General features: G+C 35.1%; 1 protein-coding gene across 3 annotated transcripts in view; it reads right to left on the bottom strand.

The window, feature by feature from the left end:
* LOC135844912 (uncharacterized) overlaps positions 1-23,043 on the bottom strand; it is a 145,717-nt gene that overhangs the window by 21,182 nt on the left and 101,492 nt on the right. The window contains exon 4 of one of the 3 annotated variants that reach the window (XM_065363306.1): positions 11,342-13,204. The exons of 1 other annotated variant lie outside the window; for it this stretch is intronic. In XM_065363306.1, coding sequence (XP_065219378.1) covers positions 11,483-13,186 — 1,704 coding nt within the window. In that variant the 5' untranslated portion in view covers positions 13,187-13,204 and the 3' untranslated portion in view covers positions 11,342-11,482. Of the gene's footprint in view, positions 1-11,341; positions 13,205-16,905; positions 18,768-23,043 lie in introns of those variants that run through there. One more of the 3 variants, XM_065363307.1, reaches the window with a different exon arrangement.

The following is a 23,043-nucleotide window of genomic DNA, read 5'->3' as shown; positions in this document are numbered from 1 at the left end:
AAAAATCTCAATGAAAACCTTTTTTTGAGCGTCTCATGAAAATTTTGAGCTAAAAAATTGTATGAATCATTTCTCAAATAGGTATGTACTTTTAGTCTGTTGTAACATGTGACCTATACAAAATGGTTAAAATTTTGCGAGGAAACCGAAAATTTCAATGAAAATTTTTTTTGAGTGTTTCATGAAAATTTTGAGCTATAAAATTGCATGAATCATTTTTCAAGTACATATGCCATCAGTCTGTTGTAACATGCGACCTATGCAAGTGGGTTAAAATTTCGCGAGAAAACCGAAAATCTCAATGAACATTTTTTTTGAGCATCTTATGAAAATTTTGAGCTAAAAAATTGTATGAACCATTTCTCAACTATGTACTTTTAGTCTGCTGTAACATGTGACCTATACAAAATGGTTAAAATTTTGCGTGGAAACCGAAAATTTCAATGTAAATTTTTTTTGAGTGTCTCATGAAAATTTTGAGCTAAAAAAATTGCATGAATCATTTCCAAAGTACTTTCAAACTGTTGTAACGACCTAAGTATATGGGAGGGTTAAAATTTCGCGTGAAATACAAAGATTTGAATAGTTTTTTTTTTCATGTATAGAAAGCAAAGCTCAACAATTTTGAGCCCCATGAGTCACATTAATTTTTCACTATTTTTAATGAAGTAGGTACGTAATCCTTCTTCTGATATAGGGTTGGAAATTCCATGGACTTAAAACAACAAGATGTTGATGAAATTTGATCATATTCCAAAAAATACCTACTAATTGTAGGAAAATGCAGACATAATGAATAACATATAAACTGGATGGCACCAGTGCCACCTAGTGAACTACGATTGTGCCTGGTGGGGGTATCAGATTCGGCAAAATTTTGTGTCCGTTTTGTGTTGAGTTTACCAAACTCAATCAATCAATCAATCAATCAATATTTATTAAAACGGTATTTCAAATTACAAAATGCAAAATATCGCCCCCCCCCCCCCAATGCGCCATTGCCCGAGCAAGGGTGAAGCAATCTTGAGGATATTTCATTGAAAATACTGAACAATGTACAAGATTTTTGAGGCTCAAGATTGTTGAGATAAACCTTTTATAAAAATTTATCCAAATCTTTACTTATATTTTACACAAAACTTCAACCATTTCACATAGGTCGCATGTTACAACAGACTGAAAATACTTGAGAAATGGTTAATACAATTTTTTTACTGCAAAATTTTCATGAGATGCTCAAAAAAAATGTTCATTGAGATTTTCGGTTTTCTCGCGAAATTTTAACCCACTTGTATAGGTCGCATGTTACAACAGACTGATGGCATATGTACTTGAAAAATGATTCATGCAATTTTTTAGCTCAAAATTTTCATGAGATGCTCAAAAAAAGTTTTCATTGAAATTTTCGGTTTCCTCGCGAAATTTTAACCCACTTTGATAGGTCGCACGGTCACGTTGTCAAAATGTCATACATCCATTTTTTTTAAATGAAATGGCCCGGATGCGTAACTTTGAAAATTCACTGCGGGTCATTGTGCCGGCCGTTTTTCACAAAGTTGGTCTCTATCAGCGTGGGATGAATGGTTGCAATCATGTAGGTGCGTATTTTTTGTCCCCCAGGCCGTATTGCTTCCACGGAGTCGTTTTTATGTGAAAAAGTGCCAAAATTGGCAAAAAATTGCCTTTATGCAGCTCTGGAACGCAACTGTGCCAGAATCCAACTCAGAAAAAGTATATATCTATACTCGGGAGAGTGTCCTCTACCAAATTGAAAAAAAAATTTTTGTCCCCCGCCAACTTCGAAAAATGGGGGTTTTGAGGCTCCAGCTCCCTATTGTGCCAGTCAAAAAATCCGAAATGTCCATTTTCTTGAATGTTAATAAGATACTATAACGAAATGCCAACTCTTTTTTTTGTCCCCCAAAAAAATCGAACTGTTTTCGGTTTCTAGAGCACTTTTTGGTGTTTGCACTGTAGACTAACACGGATCTCTAACGTAAGAAATAGAACAAAAGACAGTATGCTCACAATAAAAAAACCCTCGATCTTTTGTGAAATACAACTAGACACAACATTGTCCATGAAGCTATTTTTTCTATTTTCATAAAAAAAAAAGTCCCGAGCAAGTACATATCGAAATCATTAACAAGGGAACCTCTTTACGAGTTGTGTATTACACTCGACCTGTTAAACGATTTTATTCACATTTGAGCCGATTTTGAGAATGGCACCTCAAAAGTGGGCAGCTTTTTTTAAAATTGAAAAATCAAAATAATCAAAAGTTTACCGTTTGTGAAGTGGATAAACTCGTTGAACAGGTGGAGTATAATACACGAATCGATTTTTAGTTGCCCAATTTTATATTCACACCTACTGAAGTAAATTCAAAATTCTGGAGAATTTGAAAAATCGCGCCGGAGGCTCCAGAACGGCTGGAAATGGTGAAATTTAGATTTGGGTAGTTAATATTAGTTTTTGGACTTATTTTCCCATTTTTACGGATCATGTACGAACTTTTTTTTTTAAAAAAAGCATAAATCGCCATTAACAGTCAATTTTGAATTTTCAAACGTTCGCCAAAAATCGAAAAATGAACTTGGGCAGCTGAAAATTTGGTTTTGGGGGTTTTAGACTATGCTCTTTCCAAAAATCTTGGTCCCGTTCAAATCGGAGAGTGACACCTCAAGAAGTTCCCTTGTAAGCTGTAATTTTGAGAAAGTAATTTTTCTAGGTTTTGTGAATGCAGACTAGTCCAGAAAATGGAGGTTTCAAACTCTTTTAAATTAAGGGGGGGTGTCAGATGTCAACTAAATCACAAATTTTCAGGCCAATTAGTTTAAATTTTCATTTTTGTCTATTTTTAATCAAATTTGATTATCAAAAATTCGCCAAAAATTGAAAATGCACTTCATTACCCACCTTGAATCTTGGTCTGGTGACCCCTAAAAAAAATCTACCATCAAAGTAAGTATTTCTTACCGCCAAAAATCGCAAAAAGTAATGCCTTTCGTTGACTTTGCCAAACAAATTCTGAAAATTGTCATTTTTTTGTCGGAAAATTTCGAAAAAATTCTCATTTTTTGTCAAGAACTGCATAAAAATCTTGTTTCTTTATAAAATAATTGTGAAAAAATCTCGCTTTCTTAAGAGTCCTGCTTTTTGCAAAAAATTAAAAAAATTTGAAAAGTCTTTCTGTTTGAAATCAAATTAAGTAATGTACCCAAATTTTTGAAAATGAACATTTCAAAGCCTGAAATGAATATATTTTTTCAAAATTAATAACATAGTTTGTCTGAGAGAAGGAAGGTGGGAGGTAATTTTAATTTGTAGCTCGAGTGTTTTGTTTCTCTTCCGAAAATATTTGTTTTATACTATTTACCTACTTTTTTGCCATAATACTCGTAGTTATGGCGGTCTTAGATGTGTACATTTTTTTTTTTCCAAAGTGACTTTAGTTGTCTGAAAGCATGGAGAGGGGTGCAATTTTATTTTTTAGCTCGAATGTTTTTGTTCATACTTCAACACTTGGTTTTTGTTTCAATACCTACCTACCTAGTTGCCTATCAAGAAAATTTCACGAGGTGTCATCTTCGATGTGAACCCGATTGCAATTTTTGAAGAGAGTCTACTCTGAAATCCCCATAACCAAAATTCTAGCTGCCCAGTGCCCAAATTTAGTTTTCAATTTTTTGGCAAATGTTTGAATATAAAATTGATTATTTTCAGTGATTTATGATTTTTAAAAAGTCCCTACGTATGTAACCAGCAAAAATGATGATAATTAGCCCTGAAACTAATTAGGCCAAAAATGAAGAAGAATCAAAATTACGCCAAATTGACCAAAAACACTAAAATTTAGTATCCGAATCGGTTGCGAACAGTTCTGAGCAGTTTTGCAAATTTTTAGAAGAATATTTTTAAAAAATTTTTGATTATTTTTTACGAAGGGCTCGGCTCAATATTTTTTTAGAAAGTCTTATTTTTCAGGTTGATCGAAAAAATGGAAAGAAATAGGACTGCCCATAATTTTGGCAAAAAAACAGGATAAAGACGAAATATTAAAAATTTTGGGCCAAAGAGATTTTAAAAATTGGAAAAAGTAAAACTTCGAATCGATCTATCAGAATTGGAGTCGACGCCGTTAAAAATTCATAAATCGATAGGTACTGATTGCGTTTTATCCTCGTCTTCATCTTCGAAGCCATTATTTTGATTTTATAAGTTCGAACAGATTTTTGGAATTTCCGGATTAGAATCCAGTTTGTGTTAACACACGTATTATCAAACCAGTTTTGATTTCATTCAAACCTCACGCTTAAAATTACTCATCTTTAAAAAAAAGTTTTAAAATCGACATTAAAGGTTAATTTAATTATGAAAACAACGAAAGGAAATGCAAATTGTGTTTTTTATTTGCGATTAATTAATACTTACATAAACAAAAATCAAAGAGAAACCTTGAAACACAATCTTAGGTACCCTAATCAAACAAATTAAAAATAAAACAATTCCTCATAAATAGGGAAAAAAAGGCGTTAATTCTAATGTAAAATTCGAGAATTCTCAACATCCATATCCATAACTTTCTTCTTGAATTCTTCAGATCCTTCTTCTCCACAACATACATTCATAAATTGCGCGAAACAATCCGCGGGATACTTTTTAAACAAATTGATCCAATTTTCTGCCCAAAACTTGCATCGACTGTAATCCGGATCAACGGTTGATAAAATGGCAACGTCTAATCTCACATCGGTCAAGTTTGAATCACGATTCCACCACACCTCCTTTATGTAATCATCGAATACAGTTTTTTGCGTATCATAAGGTGCGAGATTGAAGATTTCCACGGCGAGAGAAATGTGTTCAGTCGATAGAAACGGAAAGCCTTCGGTATTAAGAGTACAAAGTTTTTGGATTATACCAGAAAATTCCAAGTCAAGAAACTCGTCTCGTATACGCATCCAAATTTGCACCACAAAATCTGCATGCATCCAGAATCTCATCAAATAATCGAAAGGGTAGATTTCACTATTCTCGTTTTTTTCGGCATCATCGAATAGTGACACCAGTTGTTCTTTACTCAATTTCATCAGAAAGTTTTCCCAACTTCTGAATGTTGTTTTCTCCAAATAGGATTCTTGGAAAACACAGATTCGTTTCTCGAAGGTTAAACGATTCAAGAAATAATCAATAGTGCAGACTGGATAAATGCATACATCCTCATTGAATAGTTTTTCCGAAGACATGGCAGTCTTTTCATTTCTGCAAACGCATTCCCAGTAATATACCAAGGGATAACGTCGTTCAGCTTCTAGCAAGTATATCTTCGTTTTCAAATTCGACCTCAACGTTCTGATCTCATTTTGCAAACAATGATTACACGCGATTCTGTATTTCTCTTCAGCATTCAGATCGTCTCGCTTCAGCATCTCTCGAGCGGTTTCTTCGTCATTAATGGTACCATCGTCCGACCAAACCAACACGTGAAAATAATCAGAAGCTCGACGACACGGTCTATTAAAGAATACCTCTCTATCGTAAAAATTGTTCCACCATGTAATCTGTTCTTTAACAAGCGTCATAAATCGATCGATCTTTTGCTCTATGGCTGATGGCAATGCGATGATCTCTCGAACTTTTTTAGGAGGATTGGCTGGGTTCATCATTGCAGCTTGACGACACAACACCGCAGCGGACACCACCGAAGCTATATGTTCCAGGCTACACGGATTCCGCCGAAAATTGCAGTTGCATAAAGGTTCGAGTGAAGACATGATTTCACTCGAGGTAATCTGAAATTATCAAGGTTTTTTGTTAGAAAATTGCCGAGTATTTTATTACCTTAATATACCTAGGTACATTAAAAAAAATCGATGAGCGACTGAGAAAAATAAATATTGTAGTTCACTGTATTTTTAAAAAAAATGTATAACTTAATACATGTAAGAAAACATATCAATTGTGTTGCATAATTATGAAATTTCAATTTTCAAGATTCTTGGCATTTCTTTCGCATCATAAACTCCATCGTTTGGTGATCAAGTGCGATGCCATAGGTTGTTAATAAACTACTGTCTATGAATAAACGTTAAACAAGCATGATCGATACGAGGACTAAAATTTTCGAAAATCTATTAGTCCGGCATATGACAATAGGAGTAATTGCACCCCCCCCGATCCCCTGGAACAACTTTTTTCTTAAAGGGGACATCCTAAGGAACATTTTAAAGCAAACATGCCGAAAAGAAGTTGGCCTTACTCACAAAATGGCGGCAATTTTGATTGACAGGCCAGCCGAAATCACAGATTTTGCGTTTTAACATAAGACTTGCACGAACTTTTTCAAACTTTACAAAGGTAGATCGAGAGATCATGTAACAATTTATCACCTGTCAAAATTTCAAGTGCTAAAGTGCGTTTTTCGAGTTTTGGTGAATTTTTGAAAATCGAAATTAGGCCAAAAATGAGGGAAAAAATCAAAATTTCACCAAATTGACCAAGAGAGCTGAAGTTTGGGATATACCCTATTTGCGACATGCCAAATCGATTGGAAACGGTTTCAACCCGTTTTGAGCAGTTCTGGAGCCTCCAGCCGATTTTTGAAACTCGAAATTCCCACAAAATTCCATCAAATTGGAGTTGTAAAGCTAAAATTCATTCTAAAAACTAATTTCAATACGCTACGAAGTACTGCAGGTGAATTTCAAATCGTTTTGGAGGCTCCAGCGACATTTTGAAAATTCCTGAAGCCTCCAGCAGATTTTTGAAACTTTAAATTTTCACAAAATTTCATCAAATAGATATGGAAAGCTGACATTTACCATGGAACTATAGTTCCATGACATTTACTCTACACTCCAATTTTAACACCCTCTGAGAACGACTTCTGGTGGATTTCAAGTCATTTTAGAGCCTTCAACGACTTTTTTGAAAATTACTGGAGCCTCCAGTAGATTTTTGAAACTTGAAATTTCCCCAAAATGTTATCAAACCAAGATGGAGAGTCGAAATTCATTCTGCACACTAATTTCAATACGCTACGAAGTTGACTGCTGGTGAATTTCAAGTCTTTTTGGAGCCTCCAGCAACTTTTTGAAAGGTTGTATGACGTTTTTTTGGAAAATTTGAAACCACCATGTAGTCTGCGAAGTAAATTTCAGCTTGCAAACTCCATTTGATAAATTAATGTTGGGGAAATTTCAAGTTTCAAAAATCTACTGGAGGCTCCAGTAATTTTCAAAAAAGTCGCTGGAGGCCCTAAAATGACTTGAACCCACCTGAAATCGTCTTCAAACGGTGTTAAAATTGAAGTGTGGAGTAAATTTCAGCTTTCCATCTCCATTTGATGAAATTTTGTAAAAATTTAAAGTTCCAAAAATCTGCTAGAGGCTCCAGTAATTTTCAAAAAAAGTCGCTGGTGGCCCTAAAATTACTTGAACCCACCTAAAGTCGTCTTCCGAGGGTGTTAAAATTGGAGTGTAGAGTAAATTTCAGCTTTCCATCTCCATTTGATGAAATTTTGTGAAAATTTAAAAGATTCAAAAATCTGATGGAGGTTTTAGGAATTTTCAAAAAGTCGCAGGAGCCTCCAAAACGACTTGAAATTCACCCGCAGTACTTCGTAGCGTATTGAAATTAGTTTTTAGAATGAATTTTAGCTTTTCAACTCCAATTTGATGGAATTTCGAGTTTCAAAAATCTGCTGGAGGCTCCAGAACTGCTCAAAACGGGTTGAAACCGTTTCCAATCGATTTGGCATGTCGAAAATAGGGTATATCCCAAATTTCAGCTTTCTTGGTCAATTTGGTAAAATTTTGATTTTTTCCCTCATTTTTGGCCTAAATTCGATTTTCAAAAATTCACCAAAAATCGAAAAACGCACTTTAGCACTTGAAATTTGGACAGGTGATAAATTTTTGCATGATCTTTCGATCTACCTTTGTAAAGTTTGAAAAAGTTTGTGCAAGTCCTATGTTAAAACGCAAAATCTGCGATTTCGGCTGACCTGTCAATCAAAATGGCCGCCATTTTGTAAGTAAGGCCAACTTTTTTTTTGGCAACTTTGCATTAAAATGTTCCTTAGGATATCCCCTTTAAGAAAATGTTGTCCCGGAGGATCGGGGGGGGGGTGCAATTACTCCTATTGTCATATGCAGGACTATATATTTTGAGAAATGAAAAAAACAATGTTCAAGACAATATTTTTCAAGCGAGAAGTTTTTTTTGGTAGAGCTTTGAAATTTTAAAATTTGAATTCAGGACGAATTCTGGCAGACCCAATTCCAATTTTTGGGACAATAATTTTGGGTTCCAGGTTCTACCACTAATACAGGGCTCAGTTCCAATTTTGGGGGGCCAATGAGTTTTAAAATCGAGATCGCCGCCTCGAAAATCCATATTTCGATACCCATATTCTATTTTTAAATGATTTGGTCTAAAAATAAACACTTGGGAGATCCGTTCTAGTGAACACCTTCTTCCTTGCATATTGCATTTTTGGAGCAGTGACGTCATTTCCTTCCAACTTTCGATCTGGTACCTATATTTACTGACAAGGGAACCTCTCGAGGTGTCACACTCCGATTTGAATGGGACCGCGATTTTTGGAAAGAGCATAGTCTAAAACCCCCAAAACCAAATTTTTAGCTGCCCAAGTTCATTTTTCGATTTTTGGCGAATTTTTGAAAATTCAAAATTGACTGTTTTTGGCGATTTATGCTTTTTTTAAAAAGTACGTACTTGATTAATAAAAACGGTCAAAATAAGTCCCAAAACTAATATTAATTACCCAAATCCGAATTTCACCATTTCCAGCCATTCTGGAGCCTCCTGCGCGATTTTTCAATTTCTCCAGAATTTTGAATTTGCTCCAGAAGACGTGAATATGAAGTTGGGAAGCTAAAAATCGAGTTGTATATTACACTCGATCTGTTTAACGAGTTTATCCACATTTGAGCCGATTTTGAGAGTGACACCTCAAAAGTGGCTTTTTGATCAGCATTTTTCAAAATTAAAAAATCAAAAGATAGCCGTTTGTGGGGAAATTTTTGAAATTTGCGCGAATCGCTGTATTTCTTCAAGAACTAACCCCCGAAGCACAAATTCTACCATTTCCAGCCGTTTTGGAACGAGAGTGACACCTCAAAAAACCACTCTTGAGGTGTTACTCTCAAAATCGGCTCAAATGTGGATAAACTCATTAAACAGGTCGAGTGTAATATACAACTCGATTTTTAGCTGCCCAACTTCATATTCACGCCTTCTGGAGCAAATTCAAAATTCTGGAGAAATTGAAAAATCGCGCTGGAGGCTCCAGAATGGCTGGAAATTGTGAAATTACGATTTGAGGGGTTAGTTACGGACAAAACACAGCGATTCGCGCAAATTTCAAAAATTTCCTCAGAAACGGTAATTTTTTCATTTTTTTGATTTTTCAATTTTGAAAAATGCTGGTCAAAAAGCCACTCTTCAGGTGTCACTCCCAAAATCGGTTCAAATGTAGATAAACTCGTTAAACAGGTCGAGTATAATACACAACTCGATTTTTAGCTGCCCAACTTCATATTCATGCCTTCTGGAGCAAATTGAAAATTCTGGAGAAATTGAAAATCATGCTAGAGGCTCCAGAATGGCTGGAATTGTGAAATTTTGATTTGAGGGGTTAGTTACGGACAAAATACAGCGATTCGCGCAAATTCCAAAATTTTCCTCACAAACGGTTATCTTTTCATTTTTCGGATTTTTTAATTTTGAAAAAAGCTGGTCAAAAAGCCACTCTTCAGGTGTCACTCTCAAAATCGGCTCAAATGTAGATAAACTCGTTAAACAGGTCGAGTATAATACACAACTCGATTTTTAGCTGCCCAACTTCATATTCATGCCTTCTGGAGCAAATTCAAAATTCTGGAGAAATTGAAAATCGTGCTGGAGGCTCGAGAATGGCTGGAATTGTGAAATTACGATTTGAGGGGTTAGTTACGGACAAAATACAGCGATTCGCGCAAATTCCAAAATTTTCCTCACAAACGGTTATCTTTTCATTTTTCGGATTTTTTAATTTTGAAAAAAGCTGGTCAAAAAGCCACTCTTTAGGTGTCACTCTCAAAATCGGCTCAAATGTGGATAAACTCGTTAAACAGGTCGAGTATAATACACAACTCGATTTTTAGCTGCTCAACTGCATATTCATGCCTTCTGGAGCAAATTCAAAATTCTGGAGAAATTGAAAATCGTGCTGGAGGCTCGAGAATGGCTGGAATTGTGAAATTACGATTTGAGGGGTTAGTTACGGACAAAATACAGCGATTCGCGCAAATTCCAAAATTTTCCTCACAAACGGTTATCTTTTCATTTTTCGGATTTTTTAATTTTGAAAAAAGCTGGTCAAAAAGCCACTCTTTAGGTGTCACTCTCAAAATCGGCTCAAATGTGGATAAACTCGTTAAACAGGTCGAGTATAATACACAACTCGATTTTTAGCTGCTCAACTGCATATTCATGCCTTCTGGAGCAAATTCAAAATTCTGGAGAAATTGAAAAATCTCGCTGGAAGCACCGGAATGGCTGGAAATGGTGAAATTTGGATTTGGGTAATTAATATTAGTTTTGGGACTTATTTTGACCATTTTTATTGATCAAGTACGTACTTTTTAAAAAAATCATAAATCGCCAAAAACAGTCAATTTTGAATTTTCAAAAATTCGCCAAAAATCGAAAAATGAACTTATGCAGCTGAAAATTTGGTTTTGGGGGTTTTAGACTATGTTCTTTCCAGAAATCGCGGTTCCGTTAAAATCGGAGTGTGAAACCTCAAGAGGTTCCCTTGTGAGCTTGAAGCTTTGCTCGAAAAATTAATTGAATTTTTTCCTAATCTACGCCTGACGAAATCTCGATGAAAAAATTACAGAACAAACAAGACACGTGTTTTTCGAAGACGTCAGTATTAGAACTGGCTTATTCATTTCAATACCAAGCGTTAAAAACTTGTTTATTCCATCATGTCAGGATTTTTCACATTCTCGTAGTTGAATTTGATCAATTTTTGGTAGCTACCGAGTTAATTCTATGATGATTTTACAGTTTTTTGTGATTTTTTTTACGAATATGTCATTTTGCACAATTTTTTCCTAAAACGGACCATTTATGCTATATTTTGCTCGATTTTCAGCCAATTGATTCAGTCAATTGGAATAATTTATGTGGCATTTCACCAAACTTGATTTACCTTGTGAAATTCACAATTAAAAATTGAAAAAAAAATCACAAAACTAATAGAAGAATTGAGAATTAAACGATTAAATTAAGAAAAATACTTATAAGAATTGCAAATAGTATTTATTTTAACGTCAATTAAGTAATAAAAAAAAAACAAAACAAAACAACTACCTTAATCAACTACATACATAAATTAAACAAAAAAGTATACGAGTAGGTAAGTCAATTGGAGCGTCAATTTAAACGTAACATTCGAGAATTCTCACTACTCGTTCGAACACCATTCCAAAAACGACATCCAACCAGCATCTTTGAAAGCATCCGGAATTTCAGAAGATTTCACCAGCTCAACTCCAAGCAGTGAAAACTTATTTTTATACAGCTTGAAATCATCGTCGTTACAACTACACATCCACACAGCATCCTTCAGCCAATCAAACATATCACTTCCAGCAGCCTTATAACACGCTTCCAGACAATTTAACGACGATAAAATTTGTATTTTAAATTCATTGGCTGATCGAATATTTTCGAAAGATCCTTCGATAAAATCAACGAGCTGATTAGGCGGAGGAAAGATGAATTCATCAGTTTCAAACCAACTAATCCAGTCGAAAAAGTTTTTTCGTAATATCGTTTGCTTGGTTTTCATAATCCTACAAGTATCCGACGAAAATAAGTTGAGAAATTGATCCAATTCGGAAAATCGCATCTCTGTGAATAAAACGCAGCAGTATTCTGATGACCAATAATCACCCATTTTCATAACTTGCATTTTAAATTCTTCAGTTCCGTTTTCTTCACAGCATACGTCCATAAATTGCACGAAACAATCCGTAGGATATTTCTTAAACACATCGATCCATTGCAATGCCCAAAAGCTGTACCGTCTATAATCCGGATAAATGGTTGATAAAATGACAACGTCTAATCTAACGTCGGTCAAATTAAAATCACGATCCCACCAATCCTCCTGTATGTAATTATCGAACACAGCATGCCGCAATTTGTAAGAAGCAAGATTGAAGATTTCTACAGCCAGAGAAATATGATCAGTCGAGGGAATATCAAACTTCCCGCGCGTGAAAAATTCCCTGATCATACAAGCAAAAGCGCTCGTGTAACACCAATCGCGTATACGTATCCAAACCTGTACCACAAAATCTACATGCATCCAAAATCTCATCAAATATTCCAAAATGTCGAGCTCAAGAAGAACGTATTTCATGTCTTCATCGTCGTCGTAGAACAACGACACCAATTCTTCGTTATTCAATTTCATCAGAAAATTTTCCCAACTTCTGAAGGGCATTTTTTCCAGGTAGCGATTTTTGAGGAAAATAATTCGTTTATCCAAATTTAATCGATTTAAGAAATAATCAGCAGCGCAAGTTGGGTAGTTGTATTCACCATTGCACACTTTCTCGACGATATATTTGGTCAATCCGGTAGTCTTACCCTTTCTGCAAACGCATTCCCAATAATACACCAATGGATAACGTCGTTCAGCTTTTCCCAAGTTAATCTTAGTCTTCAAATTTGACCACAACGTTCGGATCTCATTTTTCAAACAATGATTACAAGCGATTCTGTACTTTTCTGCAGCATTCAAATCGTCTTGGTTCAGCATTTCTCGAGCGGTTTCTTCATCATTAATGGTACCATCGGTGGACCAAACCAACACGTGAAAATATTCGTGAGCTCGACTACCCACTTTATCGAAGAATACCTCTCTATCGTAAAAATCGCTCCACGATGCAATTTGTTTCTTTACCATTGGCATAAACCGTTCGATCTTTTGCTCTATGGCTGGTGGCAATGCGATGATCTCTCGTACTTTTTCAGGAGGATTGGTCGGGTTCATCGTAGCAGCTTGACGACACAACATCGCAGCAGACACCACTGAAGCTGTATGTACCAAGGTGCACGGATTCCTCCGAAAATTGCACAGAGGTTCGAGGGAAGACATGATTTCATTCCGGGTAATCTGAAATTATGATGATTTGTTGTTAGAAAATTGGTGACAAAGTTCATGTTTTGATTAAAAATTCATGACTAAAGTATATTTTACAATTCTTTTGGCAGCGAAGTAAGAATTGCGGCAATTTCTGACGAAAATGGCAATCTTAGAAAAATAATACGAGACAGACAATTCTAACAAAAAGAATAAGGAATGGTCATTTTCCAACAGTTTCTGTTAAAAAAGCGAGACATTTGGACAATTTTTTTAAAAAAAAGTGATAATTCGGAATTTTAGAATTTTAGTATAAAGTAGGACTTTATTGAGAGCAATAGGTAAAAAGTGATACTTTTTGGCAATTTCGGGCAAACACCAGAGCGAGGCTTTTGGATACCAATTCAGAAAATAAAAAAATTTAAAGCAAAAATTTGATAATATTAGTAAAAAAAAACGATTTTTGCGAATAAAAAGTTATATATTCTCGCAATTTTTTTCAAAAAAAGAAATTCTTTACCTTGCATGTTTTGGCAATCAATTTTAGGTAACAAATCCAGACTTTCTAACTGCGAAAAAGCTAGTAGCATTTTCAGCAATACTTGCGTAACTTTAGGAAGACTTTTGGGCAATTTTTGGAAAAAAATAAAACTTACAAGGGAACCTCTTGAGGTTGAACGGGACCGCGATTTTTGGAAAGAGCATGTTCTAAAACCCCCAAATCCAAATTTTCAGCTGCCCAAGTTCATTTCTCGATTTTTGGCGAATTTTTGAAAATCCAAAATTGACTATTTTGGTGATTTATGCTTTTTTAAAAAAAGTACGAACTTGATCAGTAAAAATGTTCAAAGTAAGTCCTAAAACTGATATTAACCCCCCCCCCAATCCAAATTTCGCCATTTCCAGCCATTCTGGAGCCTCCAGCGCTATTTTACAATTTCTCCAGAATTTTGAATTTTCTACAGAAGGCGTGAATATGAAGTTGGGCAGCTAAAAATCGAATTGTATATTACACTCGACTTGTTTAACGAGTTTATCCACATTTGAGTCGATTTTGGGAGGGACACCAGTGTTGGTTGTTTAAAACTCGATCGTTTAAAACAATGTTTAAAACAGCTATTTTAAATGCCGAGAAAAAAACATTGTGGTTTAAAACATAATTTCTATTTAAAACTTGTTTTTTTTAGACCTCGTTTTTTTGTTTTTTCAATTATTTCGAAATTTTTGACCACAGAATTATCAAGAAATTTAAAAAAAGTGATTGTTATTTTTTTACACGGATTTTACAAGAATCCATAGCCTAATCTGAATTCTGGTAAAGTAAAATCTAAAATCCATTCCTATAATCTACTACTTACCCCAGTAGATTATGGATTTTGAATTTTAATCTGTTTGCAATCTGGTAAAAAAAAAAAAAAAAACAGCCGGATTCTCAAAAACTGATTTTATATTACTTATGTCCATAATCTAGATTATGCAAAATCCGTGTAAAAAAACATACTTTAAATCACTTATTTGATAGGTACCAGTCAAAGGTATAAAACATAGGTAACTACCCAAAGGCAATATACTTTTTGAATTTTATTCACATTTTTTGATTGAACAAGAACAATAAAATCTAACAAAGTTACGGAGTAAGTACCAAAACAAGTCTGAAACAAAAACAAAAAAACTGAATCTGGAACCACATTTACACATTGAAAAAGACGAATTTTTTTTGTTTTAAACATGTTTTAAAAACGTTTAAAACACGTTTAAAACAGGTCAAATTTTACACTTGAATTTGGGTTTAAAACAAAAAATTTGTTTAAAACATACAAAAAAAAAACTGTTTTTTGTATTTTTTTAAAAAAAAACGTTTTTTTTTCAACACTGAGGGACACCTCAAGAGTGGTTTTTTGACCAGTTTTTTCATAATAAGAAATCAAAAAAAAATCAAAATTTTACCGTTTGCGAGGAAATTTTTGAAATTTGCGCGAATCGCAGTATTTTGACCACAACAAACCCCCTGAGGCCGACTTCCGCCATTTCCAACCATTCTGGAGGCTCCAGCGCGATTTTTCAATTTCTCCAGAATTTTCAATTTGCTCCAGAAGGCGTGAATATGAAGTTGGGCAGCTAAAAATCGACTTGTGTGTTATACCCGAACTGTTTAACGAATTTATTCACATTTGAGCCGATTCTGGAGAAGACACCTCAAGAGTGGAATTTGACCAGCTTTTTTCATAATAAAAATATCCCAAAATGAAAGGGAGGGCACAGAAAGGCTGGAAATGGCGAAATTCGCTCTCGTGTGGTTAATTAATGACGAAATACAGCGATTCGCGCAAATTTAAAAAATTTTCTCACAAACGAGGAATTTTGGTTTTTGAATATTTTTATTTTGAAAAAAGCTGGTCAAAAAACCACTCTTGAGGTGTCCGCCAGAATCGGCTTAAATTTGGATAGATGCGTTAAACAGGTCGAGTATAACTTACAACTCGATTTTTAGCTGCCCAACTTTCATATTCAAGCGTTCTGGAGCGAATTGAAAATTCTGGAGAAATTGAAAAATCGCGCTGGAGCCTCCAGAATGGCTGAAAATGGCGGAACTCGGCCTCAGGGGGTTTGTTGTGTTCGAAATACAGCGATTCAACAAATTTCAAAAATTTCCTCACAACTGGTAAAATTTTGATTTTTTTGGATTCCTTATTTGAAAAAAACTGGTGAAAAAACCACTCTTGAGGTGTCCCTCCCAAAACTGACTCAAATGTGGATAAACTCGTTAAACAGATCGAGTATAACACACAACTCGATTTTTAGCTGCCCAACTTCATATTCACGCCTTCTGGAGCAAATTCAAAATTCTGGAGAAATTGAAAAATAGCGCTGGAGGCTCCAGAATGGCTGGAAATGGCGAAATTTGGATGGGGTGGGGTTAACATCAGTTTTAGGACTTATTTTGAACATTTTTACTGATCAAGTTCGTACTTTTTTTAAAAAAGCATAAATCACCAAAATAGCCAATTTTGGATTTTCAAAAATTCGCCAAAAATCGAAAAATGAACTTGGGCAGCTGAAAATTTGGATTTGGGGGTTTTAGAACATGCTGTTTCCAAAAAACGCCGTCCCGTTCAAATCGGAAGCGGACACCTCAAGAGGTTCCCTTGATATGGAGTTTTAGAATTTTTCGCAAAAAATCGAGAATTGTCAACAATTTTTGTCAAAAACCAAGATTGACTATTTTTGGGAAAAAGCACGAACTTTTTTGGCAATTTGATAAAAAAAATGGTATTTTTTCGCCATCTTCATCGTTGAAAATGGGAGAAATTTTCTGTTGGAAGGTGAAACTGTTGGGCATTTTTTTAAATGCAAAAATGCGAAATTCGTTGGGTAATTTTTAGGAGAGGAGATGGATATTTTTGAAATTTTTCGGGAAAAGGTGACTAGGTACGTAGGTAGGTACCTATTTCTGGCAAAAAACGAGGCCATTTGGAAATTTTGACAAAAGGTGAGCTTTTCATCTATTTTCGGTAGAAAGTTAAACTTTTGATTATTTTGCAATGTAGCCAGTTGAAAAAAATAAAATTTTAGGAACTTCCGGATTAGAATCCAGTTTGTGTAAGCACAGGTACATAATCAAATCAATTTTGATTTCATTCAAACCTCACTTAAAAATTACTCAGAATCTCTAAAAAAAAAAGGTTTAAAATTTGCATTGTATGTAAAATAATTATGGAAACAACGAAAGGAAATGCAAATTGTATTTTTTATTTGCGATTAATTAATACATAAACAAAAATCAAAGAGAAACCTTGAAACACAATCTTACCCTAATCAAACAAATTGAATAAAACAATTTCTCATAAATAGGAGAAAAAGGTGTTAATTCTAAAGTAAAATTCGACAATTCTCAACGCTCATCCGAACACCATTCCAAAAACGATTTCCAACCAGGATCTATAAAAACATCCGGAATATCACATTCAGAAGCTTTGACCAGCTCAACACCAAGCAGTGAAAACTTGGTTTTATACAGCTTGAAATCATCATCGTTACAACTACACATCCACACAGCATCCTTCAGCCAATCAAACATATCGTTCCCAGCACTTTTATAACATTCATTCAAAAAATTTACCGATGACAAAACTTCTATTTTAAATTCGTTAGCTGATCGAATATTATCAAATGATCCTTCGATGAAATCAACGATCTGATTAGGCGGAGGAAAGGTGAATTTGACGGTTTCAAAAAAATAATCACTCCACTCGACAAAGTTTTCTCGCAATATAATCTGCTTGGTTTTCATAATTCTACTAGTATCCGATGAAAGCATGTTGAGAAATTGATCTATTTCGGAAAATCGCATTTCGCTCAACAAAGTAAAACAGTATTCAGAAGCTTTATCATCATCCATTTCCATAACTTTCATTTTGAACTCTTCAGATCCTTCTTCTTCGCAACATACATTCATAAATTGCACGAAACAATCCGCGGTATACTTTTTAAACAAATCGATCCAATTTTCGGCCCAAAACTCGTATCGGCTATTAACTGGAGAATAGCTTGATAGAACGGCAACGTCTAATCTCACATCGTTCAAGTTCAAAGCACGATCCCACCACTCCTTCTGTATGTAATCATCGAATACAGTTTTTTGCGTACCGTAAGGTGCGAGATTGAAGAGTTCCACGGCCAGAGAAATCTGTTCAGTCGATAAATTACAAAGTTTTTTTATTAGACCAGAAAATTCCAAGTCAATATACTCGTCTCGTATACGCATCCAAATTTGCACCACAAAATCTGCATGCATCCAGAATTTCATCAAATAATCGAAAAGGTATAATTCTCTTTCGTGGGTTTCGGCATCATCGAAATCATCGAATAGTAACACCAGTTGTTCGTTACTCAATTTCATCAGAAAGTTTTCCCAACTTCTGAATGTTATTTTCTGCAAATAGGGTTCTTGTACAAGATATATCCGTGTCTCGAAGGTGTAACGATTCAAGAAATAATCAACAGCGCAGACTGGATAAACGCACTCATCACCATTGAATAGTTCTGTCGGATACATGGTAGTCTTTTCATTTCGGCAAACGCATTCCCAGTAATATACCAACTGATAACGTTCTTCAGCTTTTAGCAAGTCTATCTTCGTTTTCAAATTCGACTTCAATGTTCTGATCTCATTTTCCAAACAATGATTACACGCGATTCTGTATTTCTCTTCAGCATTCAGGTCGTCTCGCTTCAGCATCTCTCGAGCGGTTTCTTCGTCATTAATGGTACCATCGTCCGACCAAACCAACACGTGAAAATAATCAGAAGCTCGACGACACGGTCTATTAAAGAATACCTCTCTATCGTAAAAATTGTTCCACCATGTAATCTGTTCTTTAACAAGCGGCATAAATCGATCGATCTTTTGCTCTATGACTGGTGGCAATGCGATGATCTCTTGTACCTTTTTAGGAGGATTGGCTGGGTTCATCATGGCAGCTTGACGACATAACACCGCAGCGGACACCACCGAAGCTATAAGTTCTAAGCTACACGGATTCCGCCGGAAATTGCACATGGGTTCGAGCGCAGACATGATTTCACTCCAGGTAATCTGAAATTATCGTTTTTTGTTAGAAAACTGCTAACGTAGGTAGTTCATTACCTTAATATAGGCACATTTGTGTAGTTTACTGTTATTAAACAAAAAGAAAAATGTACTTATTATCCACTCAAACTTAGAACACTAATTGCGAGAGAAATTCAAAGGTGTAATTTTTCGTTCATAAGGGATAGGGAAACTTTTGATGAAGGCCAGGGTGTCTAACAAAATCTAAAACTTAAAAGAAGGACCTTGGGAGGACCTTTTGGAAGGACATTTTCAAAATTGAAAATGTACCAACTGATACCCCCCCCCCCTATATATTTTTACTACAAAATTGTCTCATATTTTTTTCACATGCCATATTTTCAAATTCTTTCTAGACATAAAAATTGAGTAATTATTGGGAAACTATTTTAATAAAAAATTTCAATATCAGGGATTGGACTCAAATTTTTCTGAAAAAAGTTACTTTAACAACCAAAAAGTAATCAAAAAAGAGATTTAAAAAATTTTTTTATGTAAAAAACAGAGGTGAGCTTAAAATTTTTTGTATGTCAGGGTGTCTACGGGATTTGAAAAATCAAATTCCTTGCTATTTCCTTGTTTTTCCTTGCCATTTTCCTTGCTTCAAATTTGAGTTTAAAAATACACCTCCCCCTCTTGTGTGTAGGTACTCGTTTTGTAGGAAATTTCTATACTTTTTTTCAATCAGTTTCATTCTGATGAAACATTACGATGAAAAAAAACTCACGCAGTAAGCGTGAGAAGACCGACTTTTCGTGAAATAAATATCTTTTACAAACGAATTGATCCACTTTTATTTAAACAGTGATTCGCGAACGAACTGATTCGTATAAGTGACTTGTTCGTGAACGAATCGATTTGTACAAGTGACTCGTTCGTGAATGAATCGATTCGTATAAGTGACTCGTTCGCGAACGAATCGATTCGTATAAGTGAAAGTGACTCGTTCGCGAACGAATCGAATCATACAAGTGAATCGTTCGCGAACGAATCGATTCGTACAAGTGAATCGTTCGCGAACGAATCGATTTGTACAAGTGATTCGTTCGCGAACGAATTAATTCATACAAGTGAATCGTTCGCGAACGAACCGATTCAGACATGTGATTCGTTCGCGAACGAATTGATTCATTTACTAAATTTTCAATGAATCATTCGCGAACGAATTGATTTGTATTAGTGACTCATTCGCGAACGAATTTATTCATAAATTAAAGATTCGTTGGCGAATGGTTCTTTCAAAAAATTGATCAATTCGTCCACGAATGATTCACAAAAAATTGAGGGTCGTATACTTAATAGGAATCGAGCTAACCTAGTGAGATTTCAAGTTTCATCGAAATCAGTACAGCCATTTCCTGGGTAATGAGTTTTGAAAAATTCTGAAAAAAAATTTTGTCGCTCGATAAACTTGGAAGCTTTGAACTTTTGGAACTTGATGATGATGGCGAAATCTCCGCTAAGTAGTGTAGTTCTTAAATTTCAAATTTTATCAAAATCGATTCAGCCGTTGCTGAGAAATTAAATTTTATGTGTAAATTCACCTCATCACATACGAGTACTTAAATATTTAAGTAAAGACTTGGCACACGAATTCATTTAAAATTGAACTTTTAAAAAATCATTTCTCAGGAACGGTTGAACCGATTTTGATGAAACTCAAAATGTCAGCCCTTGGATACTAGCCGGACAATTTGTCACCATCATCGTGTTTCAAAAGTTCAAAGCTTCCAAGTTTATCGAGCGACAAAATTTTTTTTCGACATTTTTCCCTTAAAAACTCATTTAAAAATTTATTTCTCAGGAACCTTTGAACCGATTTTGATCAAACTCAAAATGTCAGCCCTTGGATACTAGCCGGACAATTTGTCACCATCATCGTGTTTCAAAAGTTCAAAGCTTCCAAGTTTATCGAGCGACAAAATTTTTTTTCGACATTTTTCACTTGAAAATCATTACCTTGAGTAACGACTGAACCAATTTTTCTGAAACTTGAAGTATCACAAGTCCATCACCATTCCTATGATTTCGCACTTGCACCATGATCCAAAAGTTCGTAGCTTTCTTACGTAATCGAAAACAAAATTGAGCTTTTTCAAATTTTCGGGGGGTGACTTTGCACAAAATTTTTTAAAAATTTAATTTCTCAGCAACGGCTGAACCGATTTTGATCAAATTTTAAATGTCACAACTAGGCTACTAGCCGAACATTTTGGCATCATCATCAAGTTCCAAAAGAACGCAGCTTCCAAGTTTATCGAGCGACAAAATTTTTTTTCGAAATTTTTCAAAACTCATTACCTAGAAAACGGCTGAACTGATTTTGATGAAACTTGAAATCTAAGTAGTCCTCTACGATCTCTATAATTTCGCATATTCACTTCGATCCAAAAGTTTGTAGCTTTCGAATTAAATCAAAAATTCAAAAAAAAAATTGTATATAAACCTTATATAAGGAAACCTGAAATTTTGGGAATGAGCCTATCGTGATCCCAGACCCTCGAAACGCAAAGAAAAGTCACTCCCCGACCCAACTTCCACTATCGCAACAAATACAACACTCCAAAAATGGCATGATTAAGGTGCTTTTACAGGGTGTCTACCAAAATTTAATATTTAAAAATCACGACTTTTTTCGCGACGTTTTTTTCTCAGTACCCCTCTTTTTTTAACGAAAAAAATTGTGTTTCCAATAAAGTTCACACTTTTTCGTAGGAGTGAGGAGGGGGGGGGGGTTGACAAACTTTCAATAGTTCCCATGTGACATTAAAAGATGTATGAAATACATACATATTACATACTTTGTACTAAAGAAACCTTTCACTTGGCAACTTTAAAAGTTTATTGAATGGTATTTTTTTTTTTTTAGAAATTTCACTCTTTAAAAAGAAAAGAAAACAAGCCCGAGCAAAGCGAGGGCAACAGATTTTCAAAATTTGAGTTTTAAAAAGTAGAAAAACTATGTTTTTTTCATCACCCGCTCTTTTATGGTCGGGCCCTCCAGAATGAGCACGCCCGGGGCAAACTGCCCTCTCAACACCTTGCTCCTCCAACAATCTAACAATAATTTCCATAAAATTCCAATATAGGTGGGTAATTCTCAAAAAAAAGGTCAATTTTGATGTGCATAATTTTGAAAAACAAAAATCATTTTTTTGGAAAATTTCAAGTGGGAATCATTAGTATAGGTGTCCCAGATCCCTTTTCTAGTGTTGGCCTCAATTCAATCCCCCCCATTGTGGACCCCGGCGCGGCCCCCCCAAAACGGCGATAATTAGGATTCGACCCTCATCGATGTGTAATATGTCACTGGATATGTTTTCGAGGTCGTAGAATTCGAATCTGGAGTTATTTTTTATGTAGAGGTGGAGGGTGAGACGTGGGGAGGGGAAAAATGTCAAACTGCTTAAGTATATTATCGTGTAATATGTCGATTTATGTTTTTCAGGCCGCAGAGTTCGAATCTGGACTTATTTTTTTGGTAGGGGTAGAGGTGAGGTCTGGGGAGGGAGAAAATGTCAGATTTTGCTTGTATTATCGTGTAATATGTCGACTAGCGCGATAAAAGTACAGCTGTCTGAAATTTGGCCAAGTCGAAGGACAATCTCAACGTTTTTTCGTTTCTAGCCTTACCTACTGGACATTATTCGATTTTTAACACGTAATAAATGTGTACTTATCATGTAGAATAACTTCCCTTTCTCAATATTATCGTTTTTGGCGGGTTCATCAGGGTAAATAAAAAGGCAAGCAGAAGGACACCAATTTTGCGAAATATCATATTTTCAGAGACAAGTACGATCAGAACGAGCCATTGCGTAGGTTATGAGAATAATATTGCGGGGTAACATTTTTATGAGAACAGTGAACCAGTGCAGCCACTCACCAGAAAAAAATGTTGGATTGGGAAGCTAGCAAAAATAATTGAAATTTGCTCTAAAAATTTGCGCAAAAAGTGTGTGACAGTTTTCAAATGTGAAATGTGAGCTTCCTATGGACTTTTTGCAATTGCAATTTGCACAATAATGGACCTTCGTGTTCTATGATAATGAGAATGTGCCAATTTTTCTCCAAAAAAATGAAGTTCATGACACTTAACATTAATTTTCAAAAACATGGCGTGTGACAGCCAAGTCGAAGGACATTGGGGTATAAAATCGAATGTACACCAATGAAAGGAGGGGCTAAAAATCTCAATACCATACGTGAAATGTGTGGGGGATGATCCTTGAATGGACCAAAAAAAAAATTAAAAATTTCA

Source organism: Planococcus citri, chromosome 4 (assembly GCF_950023065.1).
Source record: "Planococcus citri chromosome 4, ihPlaCitr1.1, whole genome shotgun sequence".
Classification (NCBI taxonomy): domain Eukaryota; kingdom Metazoa; phylum Arthropoda; class Insecta; order Hemiptera; family Pseudococcidae; genus Planococcus; species Planococcus citri.
The sequence above is the reverse complement of the archived record's forward strand: the minus strand, read 5'-3'. Positions and strand labels throughout refer to the sequence as shown.